Here is a 17,285-nt window from a genome sequence, read left to right as displayed (position 1 = left end):
TCCACCTGGGAGCAGGTGTGCCTGCAGGGCCTTTTCCACCTCCACCTGGGAGCAGGTGTGCCTGCAGGGTCTTTCCACATCCACCTGGGAGCAGGTGTTTCTACAGGGCCTTTTCCTCAACATTTCCTTCCTCCCAGACATTTTTCTTCCCTTCACAGACCTCTCTCCTAGGCTCCCTCAGTTTGCTCTCAGATGCTTTTCTATAATATAACTTGGGCACTGAGGTTTCAGCTATTTGACAAGCAACAGAAAGATGAATTTTTTACATTTATTTATTTATTTATTATTTTATTTATTTATTTATGTCGGGGGGGCACAAATGCCACCGTGCAGGTGTGGAGATCAGAGGACAGCCCATGGGAGATAACTTTTTCCTTCCATTATGTGGGTTCTAAAACTTGAACTCAGGTTTCAGGCTTGGCAGCAAATGACTTTACCCAGTGAGCCATCTCAATGGCCCTGAAACAGGGTCCTGAAATGCAGAATGAGGTGGTTGACTGGTGCTTTTATGTTTGAAGACTTGAGTTACTGACAGAAGCTCTTCTCCCAAGCTTGGGCCACTAATCATTCTTGCAAAAGGTCAGTTTGCCCTCAGGATAAGTGTGGGAACTGTAGACTGGGTACAGAGAGATTCCCGAGGGACAGAGTCCTGCCCAAGGCCAAGTGGACCCTGGGCTGATGACCTCTGAGGGGCGTGTCTACAGTTTGTCATGCTCTGGGTTGCAAGGCAGAGATTTACAACTCAAACCAGCTCCAAGAGTAGGAACAGCATCTCTTGTGAGTTTGCTGAGGTGGCCAGAGGGTGGGTGGACTTGGTGACCAAGTTACATTAACATCAGAGACTCTTTGTCCCTCCGCCCTCAGTGCATGCTGTTGGCTTTGTCCTAACTCTGACTCATCTTGCAGTCACAAGACAGGACCATGTGCTTTCTGCCTAGTGGGGATGCATCCTGTCTGGTGGAGAACATGCCTTCCATAGCATCTGGGCTGGCTTCCCTAGGACAGGTGACCCCCAAAGCCAGACTAGGAAAAGTCACCGAGGTAATGCAGTGGGTAGGAGTATCAGAGCAAGTAATCCCACCCCAAGGGCTGAGGATGGCCCTAGACAAGCAGGCAATATGCGTGAAAACATGGCTAGAGGGGAGTCAGGATGGGCTCTTGTCTTTTTGCTCTAGGGTAGGCTAGAAAACAGACCCTGACTCTGAGAAGGGCCCATGGAGGACCTCATTAATCCTGGAGCCAGTGATGAGTCCCCCACCAAAACCGCAGCTCAGTCAGCCATGAATCAAACCCACGAACTAAACCCAGTTATTCTATAAAACAATTGAGCTGGAATGAAATCAAATCAAACAGGAGCATGTTCCCCAGGCCACCCAAATAGCCTCACTTCTGGTCTCCATATGTGGCAGAGAGGCTGGTTCTATGTCCAGGATAGCTGGGTAGTCTCTGGGAGTTTTGTGGGGCTGAGGAACCAGGTAGAGCACCTGAGGCTGGACCAGGGTGCTGCAATTGCCATTTGATCACTAGCAGTGGCGGAATGACAGCAGATACCAACAGGCAAACGGTATCAAATTTGGTCTAAGTCTCTAGTGCGATGGTTCTCAACCTGTGGATCGCAGCCCCTTTAGGAGGCATCAGAAGACACAGATACTTACCTTACAATTCATAACAGTAACAAAATTAAAGTTACGAAGTAGAAACAAAAGTAACATTATAGTGGGGGGGGTCCCCCACAACATAAGGAACTGTATTAAAAGGGTTGCAGCACTTAGACAGTTGAGAACCACTGCTCCAGTGACTTCGTGTGGCTGTGAGGGCTTCTGAGCCCCAGTTTCCCCACTTCTACACAAGGTCAAGGTCAAGCTTCCAGGCTCTCTGATTGCCTGGAGCTCGTGTGCTGCCCTGCCTTTGACCTGCAGTGGAGGGCGGGCAGTGACGTCTCCTCCTCAGTCAGATGGCTCACGCTTTACTTCTGTTGTTTGGACTATGTCTCCCAGGGACAGTGTCACTGACCTCTTTACACCTGAAGCAGCAGCACAGAGAGGCAAAGTGACCTGCCCAAAGGGACCCAGCTCTGAAGCTAGAATCAGGAGTGAGTCAAGACCTAGTGCTGCACTAATGGGTCTGACACCCTAAGGCCATCACTGGGCCACCAACAGCTAAAACATAACAGGGAGGCCGGTGCTGGGAGCTAAAGGCCAGATGTGGTGAGGAGAGGTGGGTAGAGTTTAGATGGGGATGGGTGCATCAGAGGTGGCCTTTGGGGCCTCAGGAGAGTGGGCAGATCTGCGCTGTGTGAGAGAGCAGTGGATCAGGCAGGGTGAGCTCTTGCAGGTCACCACAGAATGTCTGGATTTTGTAGGTGAGAATCAACCCCTGGCATACCTCAGCCAGAGGAAGGGGATGGAGAGATGGAGGAGAGAGGGGAGGGCACAAAGGAGGGTGCATGGAGAAGCATGATGGTACCCAGGGATGGCAGAGTGTGACACCTCCCATCGTGGTTGGAAGTGACATTTCCCTTTGTCAGGCTGTGCTCTCTGAGGTAGAATGGGAACAGACCTCCCATCCGGCCTCCTACCAGCAGTCATACCCCCACTTCTCCTTGGGGTGGAGATGGTCCCCACCATGCCCTTCTGCTCACATCAGTTAACCAGCTGTGTCCACATTTGCAGTTCAACGTTCAAAAGTCCACAGAGCCTGTTCAGCCCCGACCTCTTCTGAAGTTTCCGGATATCTATGGTCCCCGGCCAGCTGTGACAGCCCCAGAAGTCATCAACTATGCAGACTACACTCTGGGGACCACAGAGGAGTCTGCTGCACCTGCCAGCCCCCAGGCCCAGAGTGACAGTCGCCTCAAGAGGCAGGTCACAGAGGAGCTGTTCATCCTTCCTCAGAATGGTAGGGATTCCAGGCCCTGGAGGCAACACAGGGGGTAGGGAGGGGCTGGCCAGTGTCTTCTGACACAGTGTATGACCTGCCAAGGTTGTCCAAAGTCCTGGTGTGGTACAGCAGGTGGACCCCACTGTTTGACATCCAGCTTCCTGTGAGAACTGAGGAGTCTCCTTCTGATCTTACTGGGTGATTACATAAGGGATAAAAAAAAATCAAGGTTAGACACAAGCTTCTGAGTTACGTTTAATCCTATGCTGTTTTACATGCTTGCTGTGTGCCCTTGGACTTGCTATCTCTTTGGGATATCATCCTCATTAATAAAGTGGGATCATGTTATCCCACTGTCAAATGTATATAAATAATGGCTAAAGTAAATGCTTTTAGCAGGGCTTAGTACAAAGCATCAAAACACATGGCTATCATTATTGTTCCTATTCTCCTATGGGCATCAGCCTTCAGAGGGCAGCACCCATAGGTGGCCGGCGAATAGCAGGGGAGCTGAGAGACACGGGCCTTAACCCATAGGAATCCAGAACATTCTAAGAGAGACAGTCCGAAGACTAAGAAGGTGGCCAGTCCTGTGGTCCGGGTTTGCTGTATGTGGCAATGCAGGGAGCAGCAGCTTTGATGGTGACCTGGGTTTAGGTGGATTCCTCTTGGCCAGTGGGAGATGGCCTGCCACAGGGGCCAGCAGTTCACATTAGCCTGACTTTTTAGGAATCACCTCAATCTGCCCTGCAAATGGGCCAGTATCCAGGCTCTCCCGCCCACATTTTAAGTAGATTCAAGTTTGAAGTCTTGAGAGGGAAAGTCTGACGGGGGTGAGTATTCTTGGGGGTGGTTCCCACAGTCAGAGCCTCTTTCGGGAGCCTCTGATTGCTCGATGCTTGGGTGAAACCAGGATGAAACCCTCCACCAAAGGAAGCTGTGCCCAGCTGCAAAGACTTCAGCACACATCACACATGGACTCCTTTCTTCCTTTTCCTTCCCATTCATAGGGCAGCAGCCTGGTCCTGATCCATAGGCAGCTAGCAGCCTTGACCACTTCAGCCAACATCCCCATGATGCACTGTGCTGGACTCCCTCAGCCCCACTGCTCCCCTCACCACACCACAGAACTCAGCACCCCACGTCTAGAGGAGGAGTCCATCCTTGCCACTCACATGGCACTGTCCCTTGGTCACTCAGCAAAGATGACTGCAGAGTGAGCTTGCAGATGCTGCCCTGAACAGAGATGCCAGATGAGTGGGGTTTGGGTCTGGGTTCTCGGGCTGAGGCTGCCTGGGCACTAAGAGTCTTCTCATCCAGTCTGCGGCAGTGGCCTCAGGATGGCTTTGGAAGCCAAGAGCATCCTGCATACATGTGTATCTTGATCAGTCTGGTCCCTGGAGGATGGTGTGTAGCAGAAATTTAATAATGAGCCCTTGGGGGACATTAATAATCCTTTATTTATTTATTTATTTATTTATTTATTTATTGGTTTTTCGAGACAGGGTTTCTCGGTGGCTTTGGAGCCTGTCCTGGAACTAGCTCTGTAGACCAGGCTGGTCTCGAACTCACAGAGATCCGCCTGCCTCTGCCTCCCGAGTGCTGGGATTAAAGGCATGCGCCACCATTGCCCGGCTAATAATCCTCTAGAATCCTGCCCTCTGATTCATTCTAAGGATCAGCGGTTCGGTTCTGGTTCCTTACCGTGTTGTCTACAGCAGCCACTGTGGCTTCTTAGTTCTTTTAGATTCTTCCACACATTAGACTCCAGCTCACGAGAGGGGTGGAGCCAGCAATACTGACAGTTTTATTGGTGGTTTTAGGACTTTCTCCATTAAAGGCAAGGTCCTCGGTGCACGCAGCAAATGTTGAGTGCACATGAGTTAAAGTCAAAGCCTCCATCCTTGCCACTGGCGTCTACTCTGGGGTTATTCTTTGCTGTTATCTCCACCTGTTCTTTCCTGTGAGATCCACCCACAGTTCCATCCTCCACCAGAAGCACCAATTAGGCTGTGACCACTTTCCTGTGGAAAGCTCACCACAGACCAAGCACAGAGCATCCCTAAAGGACATTCAGCTACTATGTGGCAGTGTAGTAAATACGGCATCAACATATTGACCACTGGACCCCAACAATCCCTTGAGGTGCATTGTCCATAGGCTCCTTTTGAGACAGTTTTGGGCTTAGATGGCAGAGATGACATGATACCACCAGGGAAGCAGAACCCCAACATGATGACCATGGCTGCTCTGTCTATCTTCCAGGTGTGGTGGAAGATGTCTGTGTCATGGAGACCTGGAACCCAGAGAAGGCTGCTAGCTGGAACCAGGCTCCCAAACTCCACTTTCGCCTGGACTATGACCAGAAGAAGGCCGAGCTATTTGTGACTAGTCTGGAAGGTGCCACTTTGTGTATTTGGCTGGGATTCGTGTGTGACCTGTTCGTGGGATGGGAGGCTCTGCAGCCGGAGCAAGCAGGGATTCGTGTGCCCTGTCCGTGGAATGGGAGGGTCTGCAGCCAGAGAGAGCAGGGATTCGTGTGTGCCCTGTCGGTGGGATGGGAGGCTCTGCAGCTCATCACTTGGCCACACTTTGTTGCAGGGGATCTTAGGAACTGTGGCCAGACAGGCTGCCTAAGAGCATTGGGAAGCAAGTGATTGATGAACAGCTAGCAGCCACTGCCAGCGATGCCTTTGACACTCAACAGGGATTTGTGCCAGGCAGAGACAGTCTTTCATAAGTCAGAAACATTTCTGAGAACTTTCCCAAGAATCGAGTAGTTTGTCCTGGGGGCCGCTATACAACAAAGCTAAAACTGTACAAAAAAACGAGGGCTCGTGATGGGGTCAGCTGTGCTGTGTGTCTGTTCCTCATTTCTCTTGTTTCCGTGTTAGCCAACTTTCTATCACTGTGAGAAAATCCCAAGGGGCGGGCACTTAGAAGGAGGCGAGGTCCCTTTAGACTAGCAGTTCCAGAGGTTACATTCAGCCCGTAGTCAACATTGTTGCCTTTGGGTGTGTGGTGAGCCGAGCATCACAGTAGACAGAATGCCATGGCAGAGGGTGCACACTGAGCAAAGCGGCTCACCTCACAGCCACAAGGAAGCAGGGGGTGGGCAGCGTCCAGTATCCTCTTCAATAATATGCCCTAGGCTGTTTCGTTCCACCAGCTCCCACCTCCACAGAGTGCCACTAGTCACAGCCTCTGCAGCACATTTTAAGATCCAAACTTGCCTCAGTTACTCATCTGCTTGCTGTGGTGAAACACCCTGACAAAGGCAATGGAAGGAGGAAGGAGCCATTTGGCTCACAAGTTCCAGGATACCTGTCTGTCACGTCCCATGGTGGAGAAGTTATGGCAGCTGGATCTTGAGGCAGCTAGTCACATCATGTCTGCAGACGTGAAGCAGAGAGAGATGAACTCTGGGGCTCCCTTTTTTATTCAGCCTAGGACCTCAATGGGGTGCCTCCCACAATTAGGGTGGGTCTTCTGGACCTAAAGCCCCCTCCTGGAGGTTTGTTGCCTAGTTGACAAAGCTAACTGTCTTGTGTTGAACTTGGTCCTGGGGATAGGATCAGGGCTTCAAACGTACTGAATCGGTGTTCTAGCTCTGAGCTTTCCCTCAGCCTCTGGTTTCCTTTCTTGAGTGAGAATTTCCCCTCTTTATAGTTGTTTAAGATGTTTAAACACTTCCATGTACTTTAGCCCATTTGGGCCTCAGGAAAGTACCATTTTACAGATTAGAAAACTGAGTTCTAGACTCTCCTATGAGGGGTCCGCGTGGTAGTGTGGGCACACAGTGTGGAAGACCCAGACCCCTTTCCTGGTAAGGTTAAAGACCAAAGCCAATTAGTCTAGCCAGATGCATGCTAAGGGATTCACACAAGTGCTGCAGTTGAATTCCTAACTGTCCTCAAAGGGGCATGTGGCTAACACTAGCTCCACAGCCCTTTGGCCTCTTTCTCTCCCCTCATTTGTTTCCTGGCCATGACATGAACTCTTCTGCTCAGTCACGTGATTCCTCCATGGCATCCTGTCTCACAAAGCAATGTAGCTACTGATATCAGGGGCTCGAGTTTCTGAAACCATGAGTCCAAGTAAACCTTCTCACCTTATAATTGGATTCTTTATAAGGTGATTCTCCCGGGTGCTTATCATGGTGTCAGAAAGCTGACAGACACAATCCACAGTGGGATGCATTGAAAACATCAAGGTGGAGAATAGAGGCAGCGGCCGGTGATTCGGATCACACGTGGCTGTGTGGGAAATGTTTAAAACACAGAAACAAATAAGTCACAGCATTGGTAGCTATCCTAACAAAAGCTCTCCAGGGCCTTGGCACCAATGGGGACATCTCTGAATCTTGACGTCAGAGGGGATCTAGAAAGTGCCTCTTGTCCCGATTATCCAGTGAAAATTCATCACCCGTGATGTTCTAGTTTAAAACCTTTTCCTACAAGACATTTGCACAGTAATGGAACGTAGTGTTCACCCCAGGATCCTGCCGACACCCAAGGTTATCTGTGTTCTGCAGCCCTCTCTGGGGATCTACTCCCTGCAATCCTCAGGAAGTCCCAGGTCTGTCTTGTTTTGTCTTTGCCTGCAGCTGTCACCAGTGACCATGAAGGAGGTTGTGACTGTTACATCCAAGGAAGCGTGGCTGTCAAGACCGGCTCTGTGGAGGCACAGACGGCCCTGAAGAAACGGCAGCTGCACACCACCTGGGAGGAGGGCCTAGCCCTGCCCCTGGGTGAGGATGAGCTCCCCACAGCCACCCTGAGGCTCACCTTAAGGACCTGTGACCGCTTCTCCCGCCATAGTGTGGTTGGGGAACTCCGCCTGGGCCTGGATGGAACATCTGTGCCCCTGGGAGCAGCAGAGTGGGGTGAGCTGAAGACCACAGCAAAGGTAGGGTTTTCGGACCAGAGGGTAAGAGCTGGCCGGTAGAGGGTGGGAGAAGAGCTCTGAGATGATGAAACAAGGCCCAGAAACATTCTTGTCTCAGGCAAAAGGCAGCTTGGGCTCTTGATCAGAGGCTGGAGCAGATTTGTGGCCCAGAACTTGGGGTTCCTGGCATCCATTCCAAGGAGTGCCTCTTACTGTCCGAAGACACCCCTGCAGCCAGGAGCAGCACCATGATGAGGGTGGCAACAGTTACCATGCTATGCTCCTCTCAAGCGTTGCCCTGCAGTGGTGGGAGGAAACCCAGAGCCCTCTGCTCTCAGCACAGACCTGATGTAAACAGAAGCAGTTGGCTGCTGGCAGCCCGTCTGAGACAGGTGGTACAGATGGCTAAGACGAGCCTATCCATACTCTGATGGAGAGCTCTGCAAGACCTGGTGGGCACGAGTTGGCACTGACTCTAAATGAGCTACCTTGGTTCTGTGAAGACCAGAGCACAGTCAGTGGTTAGCACAGATACTATTCTGGGATGGCATCTGCTGTGCAGGCTGCTGAAACACTGGGCTCCATGGGGAACAAGCCATGATCCCCATAGGCCGTGACGGCATGGGGTCGAGGCACAGCAGGGATGGCGTATAAGGACTCAGTGTCCATCCAAGATCCTGCCACTGAGGAGCCTCCGGGGAACTTCTGATAATGACCTGTCAGTTTAGTTGATCTCCAGCAGTAAGATGTGCCCAACCTTTTGACATTGAGACATGATGTTGTCACTTACAACGGCCACAATCAAGAACCATGAAATCAAGTCTTATAAAAAAAAAATCACAAAATAATCTTAGAGTGTTTTAAGAGAGTTTAAGGTTTTGTGTTGGACAGCATTCACAACAATCCTTGGGCCATGAGACTGCATGTAGCTGTGGAACACAGGCTGGGCCAGCCTTGACTAGCTTGCAAGGCCCACAAAGTTGCAAGTCTTGCCCATCACCCTTTCTAGATAAAACAAGTTGTCAAGCTGCTCATAAAGACACCATTTCTGTGTACCCTTCTCGGTGGCTCAGCTCAGGGTGTTAGCCTCCTCCCGGCAGTCACTTTGCAGTCCGGGCAGGTGAGGGCAATGCTGTGAGCACCCTGTCTGTACCCAGGGGGATCTCAGGCTGACATGGCCAGGAGTCCACACAGCATCAGCAGACAAGACAGGGCACATAGCTCAGCCTCGAGGCATGTTCTTCTGACTCTCTCAAATTCCATCACCTGCCAGAGCAGGTGACAGGCAGAGGCCACCTCTGTAAGTCTGGACTGTAGGAAGCAGAGGGCACTCCACTCCTTACTTGCTTCTCTTTGGGTCATCATTTCTTCTGGGCCCTGTTTTTCTGTTATTTTTTTGCCCCAGCTTGGAAAATTGATAGGAATCTACAGCCTCCCTTTGATATCTGTTGTCTTAAAAAGCCTACTTTCTAATTAATATGTAGTTGGGGTCGCGTATAGGTCACCTCTGATGGGAAAGAAGACATGTAGGTCTATTAAACTGATAAGCTCGTCTTTTCTGGAGCTTAGGAGGTTCCTCTACTAGGCATGGGTGTTTTGGCATGACCCCAGAAGGGCTGAAACGAACCTCACAAAGAGAGAAGTCCTGAATGTCTTTCCTGCTTCTGTCCATTCCCCGGAAGACAGTAATTGCTCATTCCAAAAGCACCTCACTTAACCCCTACTGTGTCCCAGGCAGGATGCCACAACTGTCTTCAGGCGCATCCATCTTAATGTCACCACTCTTATTGCAGCTATCACTACTCCACAGACAGCCAGGCAATCTCTTTCCCTCTGGGCAGGGTCAGGGGAGGCATCAAGCTGCAGGCTGGGTCAGGAAGCCCCATCCAGATAGAATGAAGGCTGATTTGAAACCGGTAAAGGAATCTATAGTTACTGCACCTCTGATTTTTTTTTTCTTTTCTGGGCTTGCATGGGTTAACAGAGGTGGCAACAGTGCCCCAGTTCCAGCCGGAAGACATTCAGCCAAAACAGGCATGTGCGTCATTAGGGACAACAGAGCACCCCACTCTGAGGGCAGCTGGGGGTGATTCATTGAGCATCGACGAAAAAAGGAGGTGGGGGAGAGGAGGAAAGTGGCTGCTTTTTGTTTGTGGTGCTTTGAGCATTTGGACCCGGCTAGGTGTCACTGCAGGTCCCTTGTAAGCCGACATCCACATGACTGGTCCTGGTTTTCACTCATACACAGGTGAGAGGCCCTGCAAAGATGCAGGCTGGCTCTGTGAGGAGCAGAAGGCTCAGACGTGGTCCTCTGTAATATAGCCCAGGTCAGCACTAGCGCCCTGCCCCTGGCTCTGTGAGGAGCAGAAGGCTCAGGCCCGGTCATCTGTAACACAGCCCAGGTCAGCTGTGGCGCTCTGCCCCTGGTTCTGTGCTTGGCACCTGTCCCCAGACCTCAGTGCCTCCATTGTAAAATGAGAGCAGTAGGAGAGACTGGCACCTAGGAAGCCAGAGCAGTGACCTGGGGCTTGGACTCCCTTAGAGTAGACTTCATAGGAGTCTCAGATTTGCTATGTCATAGCTGCTGACCCAAGTGGTAACCAGCCCCCTTGCCTTTCCTGCCGAGAATGAGAACTTCAGTGCCCTTCTCAAGGTCACTGCCAAGATTAAGAGAGATGTCTGAAATTTTTATGGCAAATATTTATTTTGTGTCCAGTGTGTGCCTGATGTCAGGGCTGTGCAATGAACCCTTAGTCTAGAGGGACAGGGCACATGTTTGCATGAGCACAGTGTTCTTTGTTTAATAGACCCGCATTCATGTCAGCCTGAGAGTCCCAGACTCCCAGATCAGTTTGTCATGTGACTAGTACCCTAGATCTAATTAAACTTTTACTGGAACCTCAAGCCCACGGGCTGCCTCTGGGCACCTCAGCAGACCAGGCTTGACCACCAGCTTCCTTAAGGAGCCCAATCAGCAAAACCGTGAAGAGGGCAGAGCAGGATGCTTGTTTCCCTGAATTGTATCAGGGGGTGGCAAGTCTAGCAACCTCCTAGGATGCTGTCTGCCTTACTGTCCTGACAGTAGCTCCCAGGTGACGCAGAACCGGCAGTCATGGGGACAAAGGTGTGGGTGACGTTATCTTGCTTCTACTGCTTTGTGGGGTTCCAAACATGAAGTAATGGCCTGCAGGTTCCCTATTTCTTAGAATTAGAAACAACTCAAAAGGGAGGGTCAGAGGAACAAACCGAAGTCAATCAGAATGGTGAATTGGTTCTGTCTTCAAGAGCAAAGGACAATTTCAAAAGAGTCCCTGAGAAGAATGAATCATTGCGGTCATGGTGGAGACACTTTTCCTGGATGGCAGGCTTGCTCTGAGGCAGAGGGTATGCCCAGAACCCACAGCAGGTTTCCCGACCACAGCTGGTGACCACAGCCAGTGTGACTGAAGGAGGTTAAGGGTTCTGTGACCACCCCCAGTGACCTCAATGCTGGGCAGAAAAGGGGCTCCCTGAATCCCCTCACTGTGCAGCAAGAAAGGACAAAATCTGACTGCTAAGGCTGGGCCACAGGGCAGGGAGGGTTCTTTAAAAAACTTGGCAACATTTCTCACTCCTGCGGGAGGCTGATGGGTGACATTGGAAGCCAGCATATGGGTGGACAGAGACAGAGTGCCGGGGAGCTGCCAAGACTAGGACTCATGCCTCCTCGAACTACACCGCTGCTATTTGGTCCTTGCCCAGCTGTCCCTGCTGCCCCTCGGCCTTGTGCTGATGTTGGTATCCTGTAAACATTAGGACAGCCACTTCACTGGTGATGTTGGCCCGCAAAGCCGGAGTTACCTTTTCCAACAAAGAAATGGACAACTTGGGACTGGGTAAAGGGGCTCGGCAGTTGAGAGCTCCTACCACGCCTAGCAAGGATCCAAGTTCCAGCTCTCATGTTGAGTGACTCAGAGCTGCTTGTGACCTCAGCTTCAAGGGATCTGATGACCAGCACTCTCATGTGCACATGCCCACAAGGAGACACACATAGAAACACATGCTCAAAAACGAGTGAAATCAAGGCTGGGGGATAATTCTACTCCTCCAGGAGCCTGATGGGTCCACGCTGTTACTCTGAACCCAGGTTTCCTAGGACCCTAGCAGTCTGACAAAGTACCCCAGAGTCTAGGCAAAGGGTGCAGAAGGAGAGGAACCTCTTGCTTCCTGCCCTCAATGTAGCCTGAGGGGAGGCTGTTTTCTGTTTATACGTTGGAGTTAAAGAGGTAACATGTGCAGATCATGGTGGCTCATGCCTAATCTTGGCACTCTGGAGGGAGAGGCAAGTAAATCTCTGTGAATCTGAGGCCACTTAGTGTACATAGTGAGTTCTGCCCCAGTTGGGGCCACATAGTGAAATCCTGTCTCAGACAGAGAGAGAGAGAGAGAGAGAGAGAGAGAGAGAGAGAGAGAGAGAAGAAAAAGAAAACTTATGGTATACCAAGACTCCTGATGACACACAGCACCTGTCTTCGGGACCCACTTACCTTGTGCCGTGGTAGATAAACTAACCTTAGGCTAATGGAATGGATCCTGGAATATCTGTGGGGGTATGAGGGCAGTGTGATTCTAGTCTCAGCTTCAGTTGATGGGTCAGAAGCCAGGCTGACGTGCAATCCCTTACCTCCTGTTTTCAGGAGCCATCTGCAGGGACCGGGGAGGTCCTTCTGTCCATCAGCTACCTCCCAGCTGCCAACCGCCTCCTGGTGGTGCTCATTAAAGCCAGGAACCTCCACTCCAACCAATCCAAGGATCTTTTGGGCAAGGGTAAGTTTGGCTGCAAGGAGACAGGTGGGGGGGTCCCAGCTCTGGGATGCGTGCAGAAGGCGGTGGAATCCAGCATAAAATGGAGACGGGTGAACAAGGAGCTGGTAAGAGTCCAGCTGTGGGGTCACCCTCAGCATCTGCTGCCCGGGGTGCACACTCGTGCCTTTATGTTCTCTCGGATACTTGCTAGAGTTCCCACATGCTCCCAGTCTCTTCTCTGCTCTAAGCCTTGGCCACGCTGAGCATGGGTGACAGCAGTTGATTTGTGGCTATGAAGGTAGTGTGGGGCTTAAGGAGCCTAGACCACAGATGCCCACATAAGCCTCTTCATCAAAGCCCATAGGTTTGGGGTTGCCTTCTGATACCTGGGCACATGGCCCTAGTTGTGGGGACTGAGCAGGCTCTGCTAGCAGCAGGGATGGGCCGGGCCATGCCTACACACAAAGCAAGCTGTCAATACCACAGAAATCATGGTTATGTATAAAGGGTTACAATACAGATTTGCCCATCTACTCCTGACAGGTCCCAGGCAAATGAAATCCAGAGGGTTGGTGTTGTAGCCCTGAGTTACAGGTCAGAGGTGGATGCCTCCCTTCATCCCTTCCAGTCAATTTTGGCTTTCCTTTTCTTTTTCTTTCTTTCTTTCTTTTTTTAATAGCTCCTATCAGGACCATTACAGAAGAGCACTTTGAGTCTGAAATATTTCTGTAGAAATAACAAACTAACCACACAGGGATGCTAAAGATAGCAATAAATACAAAGTAACAATTATTCTCACATTAGCTTGGGCAACCTTGACTAATGAGAAGAAATTGTCCTAAGCTGTGTTAGCTTGCCTGCTGATGTGTGAATTTCCTGGGACCTGGGGGCAGGGAACCTGCTTTTTCCCTCTCCACAGGAAACCTAGGTCCTCAAGTAAAACTTAGAGAAAAGACCAGTGACCAAAATTCGGGCAGCCACCGTCTTAGGGACACAAAGGCTTGACTGGAGACTGAAGAAGATAAGGGTGGTGAGAACATGATTTTTCTGGTCTGATTTGAAAGCAAACTGGAGGACACCTAAGTCTTTGTCTCTGGCTGGTTTGTCAAGTCATTTAAAAGGACTTGTGGCCAAAGTGGTTCCCCAGAGGCCCTCTGACATGCCTAGGTCTGAGCTACCCACCGAGCTCATGTTTTGTGACGGGCTATGGATCTCTAATCTGAAAATCAAAATCCAGTAAATGTCAACATCTGAACTCTCCCGACCACTAGTGGTGAATTCTAATAAAAACAAAAACAAACAAAAAACCCATTTGATTTTATGTTGTATAAAAGAATCTTGAAGCTGTGTGTATAAGCTGCATGTGAAGGCCTGGAATCCCAGCTCCTGTGAAGGCAGGAAGATCTCAAGTTTTAGGCTTGTGTGGGCTGCAGAGGAAGTTCAAGACCAGCTGGAGTGGCATAGTGCAACTCTTCTCTAGATCAAAAAGAAAAAGAAAGCTGGGGATATTGCTCAGAGGTAGAATGCTTGCTTAGTATGTGTAAGGCCTTAGGTTCAAGGAAAAAAAGAATCATTAAATGAATTTTATGCTTACACTTGAGTCCCATCTCCAAGATACCTTGCAATATATATTCAAGTATTTCCCAAGTCTGAAAAACGCCCCAAATCAATAAGGTTTATAGTCCCATACTTTACAGATAAAGATACTCAACCTGATGGTAGGTCTCTCACATTCTAGTGCAAATTACAGACGTGGCAATGTTGTCTCTCTTCCTAAATCTAGACCATCTAGTAGATACTTAACACCTGTTGGGTGGATACATGGTCCAGGGGAGGTGTAGGGAAGCTCAGAAAAGAGCAGTGTTCCAGGTGCCATCAGAACCCCACAGCTCACCTCCCCCTCATCTTCTTTCCTCTGTACTCTTCCCCAGATGTCTCTGTCAAGGTGACTTTGAAGCACCAGGCTCAGAAGCTGAAGAAGAAACAGACAAAAAAGGCCAAGCACAAGATCAACCCCGTATGGAATGAAATGATCATGTTTGAGCTACCGGATGACCTGCTGCGGGCATCCAGTGTGGAGCTGGAGGTGCTGGGCCAGGGAGAGGGGGGCCCGAGCTGTGAGCTGGGTCACTGCAGCCTAGGCCTGCACGCTTCGGGCTCTGAGCGCAGCCACTGGGAGGAGATGTTAAAGAACCCACGCCGGCAGATCGCCATGTGGCATCAACTGCACCTGTAGTCGGCTGCCCGCCACCAACCTGGTCCTTCTTGGTCACCGTCATCCTCCAGGCTCAGCGGTCAGTCCTCCCCTCCTGCCTCTGTCCACACGATACAGATGTGTTGGCTGAAGCCAGGACCTCAATCCTCTTCTACATGTCCAGTACTGAAAAGTGAGCAGCGGCACCAGGGCAGTGAGTGTGACTGGCACGTGAGGGTCACTCGGAAGGCCGCGCCTTGCCCATCTGTGTTATGGACAAAGGTGCATGTCAGGTATACTCCGTGGGCAGTCCTTGCTCACTTTAGTCTAAAGCAGCAGCTCTCAACCTGTGGCTCCTGACCCCCTTGGCAAACCTCTTTCTCCGAAAATCTTTACATCATATTTCACAACAGTAGCAAATTTAGTTATGACGCAGCAATGGAAATGATTTTCTGGTCAGAGGTCACCATGCCAAGAGGAACTATACCTAACTGTCTCAGATGCACTGGCTGGCCAAGGGCCTTGGCCACTGGGGTCACACCGCACTGAGACTCTGGGTGGTATACACAGGGCATCTGTCCTGAACAAGCATGGGGCTCTGGAGTCGAGCAGGCGGGGCTTACTAGACTGCCTTCCCAGCCTTGTCTTTCGGGAGCTCCCACCAGCCCGGCGTGGAGAAGAGAAGGCTGCTGACACTCATTCCCCCCTTTTCTACTTTTGTTGTTCGTATCCCACTCTTTAACTGAATTGTGTGTTTTGATTGTTTTATTTAAGAAATCACAGTGGGTTTTGTTTGTTTGTTTTTATCATACCCAGGGAACCCTTTCCCTGGCAATCTTCCAGGGTGGCTGCCACATCCCGAGGGCTAGCTGTCACGTGCACCAGTGTCATCCCCCTGCAGCTGACTCTGTGGGGCAGAGCTGTCCCTCTCGGTATGCCCATACTTCAGGAGGAAGCAGCCCCAAGCTTGGCCTATTCCATTCAGCTATGTGGATGAGGAGCTGGATAACAATTTAAAGAGGAAATGCAGCCTCTTAAAATGTACCTCCCTCCAGTTTGGGGGAACATGTCCCTTTAGCTAGGAAATAACAAGAAGCCAGGATTGGAAATATCTTCCTTCGTTGATATTTCCAACAGATGCCCTCACTGGGAATTAGATGTAAGCAGCTGCAGGCATAGACACCTGTGAGCCAGGATTCGGGTTGTCAGTTACTTCCTTGCTCTGCAGCGCCTCGGTGTGGCCACCTGTAGCACAGCACCGATATCATGGAAGCCGGCTAGCCCAGCTTGAGAAGCCCCTAGGCATCTAGGCAGAGAGAGGTCAGTTATCACTGCTCAACTGATGGCACTTGGTAGCTCCTCTCCAAAACCTCCTCTGTAAATTACTCCGATGTCAGACCAGTGAATCAAAAACCTTCAGTCACCTTTACATCAGCTTAACTTGTTTCTAGCCATGCCTGGGAAGCCGCCTCTGAACCAGCTGAATCTGCATGAACAGTTGGGATCAGTGGGAAGGAACCTAAGTCTTTGCCAGGGACCACTTTCTAGCAAGAGACCAAAGCTGAGGAGAAAATAGTGTGAGGCCATTTTCAGGCTGGGCTGCTGATGGTCAGCTAGGAGTTACCCTCAGTCCTCTGTGAGTCTCCTCCCAAGGTCTGTCTATTGAGTGTTTGTCTACTGAGAGCCTCATGTGTCTGCCCACTCTGCTCAGAGTTGACTCCTGGGCAGGGAGTGGACAGTACATCACTTTAATTTAGACAGCGGATACCGGGCAGCCTTGAGTGCAGTTTGGGTGAGCTGCTCTCAGATAGAAAGGGCCCCGGGGGAGGTGACAGTCTCTGAACTGAACTGAGGTGCGGATCTCTGGAGGAGAATGTTAGTCCTGTGGTGTGTTTCTGCCTTTGGTGTTTCCTTTTGTCACATGCCGCGTGTTCATTATGCAGTCCCAAATCAAAGCACAAAAAGACGCATGAGACATCGTGGTCACATGTCTGGTCACACTTTGGAATACAGAGTCTTACAGTGGTAAATAAATCATATCCAATGGGGTTGGCAGCCCAGTGCCTTTCTTTGTCTCTTTTCCTTAATAAGAGTCAGAAAACAAAAATTGTGCATCAAGTGCCCATGAAGCACTGTCAACTTCAGTAAACCTTGAGGACGACAGCTGACTTCCCCTCTGGTGTCCTATGCCGAGGAGACCAGGGCCTGGCATTCCGATTTGTTATCACTGCATGAGCATATGAACCCAGGGCACTTGAGAGTGTCTGTCTGAAGTTTCATGCAGACATGTGGCTCTAACCAATTTCTCCTCCACAGCTATATATAACTCATATTCTGCTATATGGATTTATCACATCCCATTTTATTGATGAACATTTAGATCTCCTCCCCCCACCCTGCTGTCTACCTCTTCTCTCCTTCTCTGTAGTTATTTTATAGGACCTGCCACTGCGAACATTCCTATGTGTGCTTCCTGTGTACATGGGTTGTTCCTTGGAGATTTATCTAGAAGTGAGTGAAACTGCTAAGACAAAGTGTG

At 50.4% G+C, this 17,285-nt stretch overlaps 1 protein-coding gene across 1 annotated transcript in view; it reads left to right on the top strand.

Annotated features, from left to right (window-relative positions):
- The window catches only part of Syt13 (synaptotagmin 13), a 41,305-nt gene extending 24,510 nt beyond the window's left edge, over nt 1-16,795 (top strand). Inside the window, exons 2-6 of the mRNA XM_005364127.3 lie at nt 2,673-2,898; nt 5,146-5,280; nt 7,487-7,788; nt 12,444-12,573; nt 14,484-16,795. Of these exons, the coding sequence (XP_005364184.1) occupies nt 2,673-2,898; nt 5,146-5,280; nt 7,487-7,788; nt 12,444-12,573; nt 14,484-14,788 (1,098 nt within the window). The 3' untranslated portion in view covers nt 14,789-16,795. The remainder of the gene's footprint in view (nt 1-2,672; nt 2,899-5,145; nt 5,281-7,486; nt 7,789-12,443; nt 12,574-14,483) is intronic.
- Nucleotides 16,796-17,285: the final 490 nt, after the last annotated feature.

The sequence above is a fragment of the Microtus ochrogaster genome (assembly GCF_000317375.1).
Source record: "Microtus ochrogaster isolate Prairie Vole_2 chromosome 14 unlocalized genomic scaffold, MicOch1.0 chr14_random_1, whole genome shotgun sequence".
In the NCBI taxonomy this organism is placed as follows: domain Eukaryota; kingdom Metazoa; phylum Chordata; class Mammalia; order Rodentia; family Cricetidae; genus Microtus; species Microtus ochrogaster.
The sequence above is the reverse complement of the archived record's forward strand: the minus strand, read 5'-3'. Positions and strand labels throughout refer to the sequence as shown.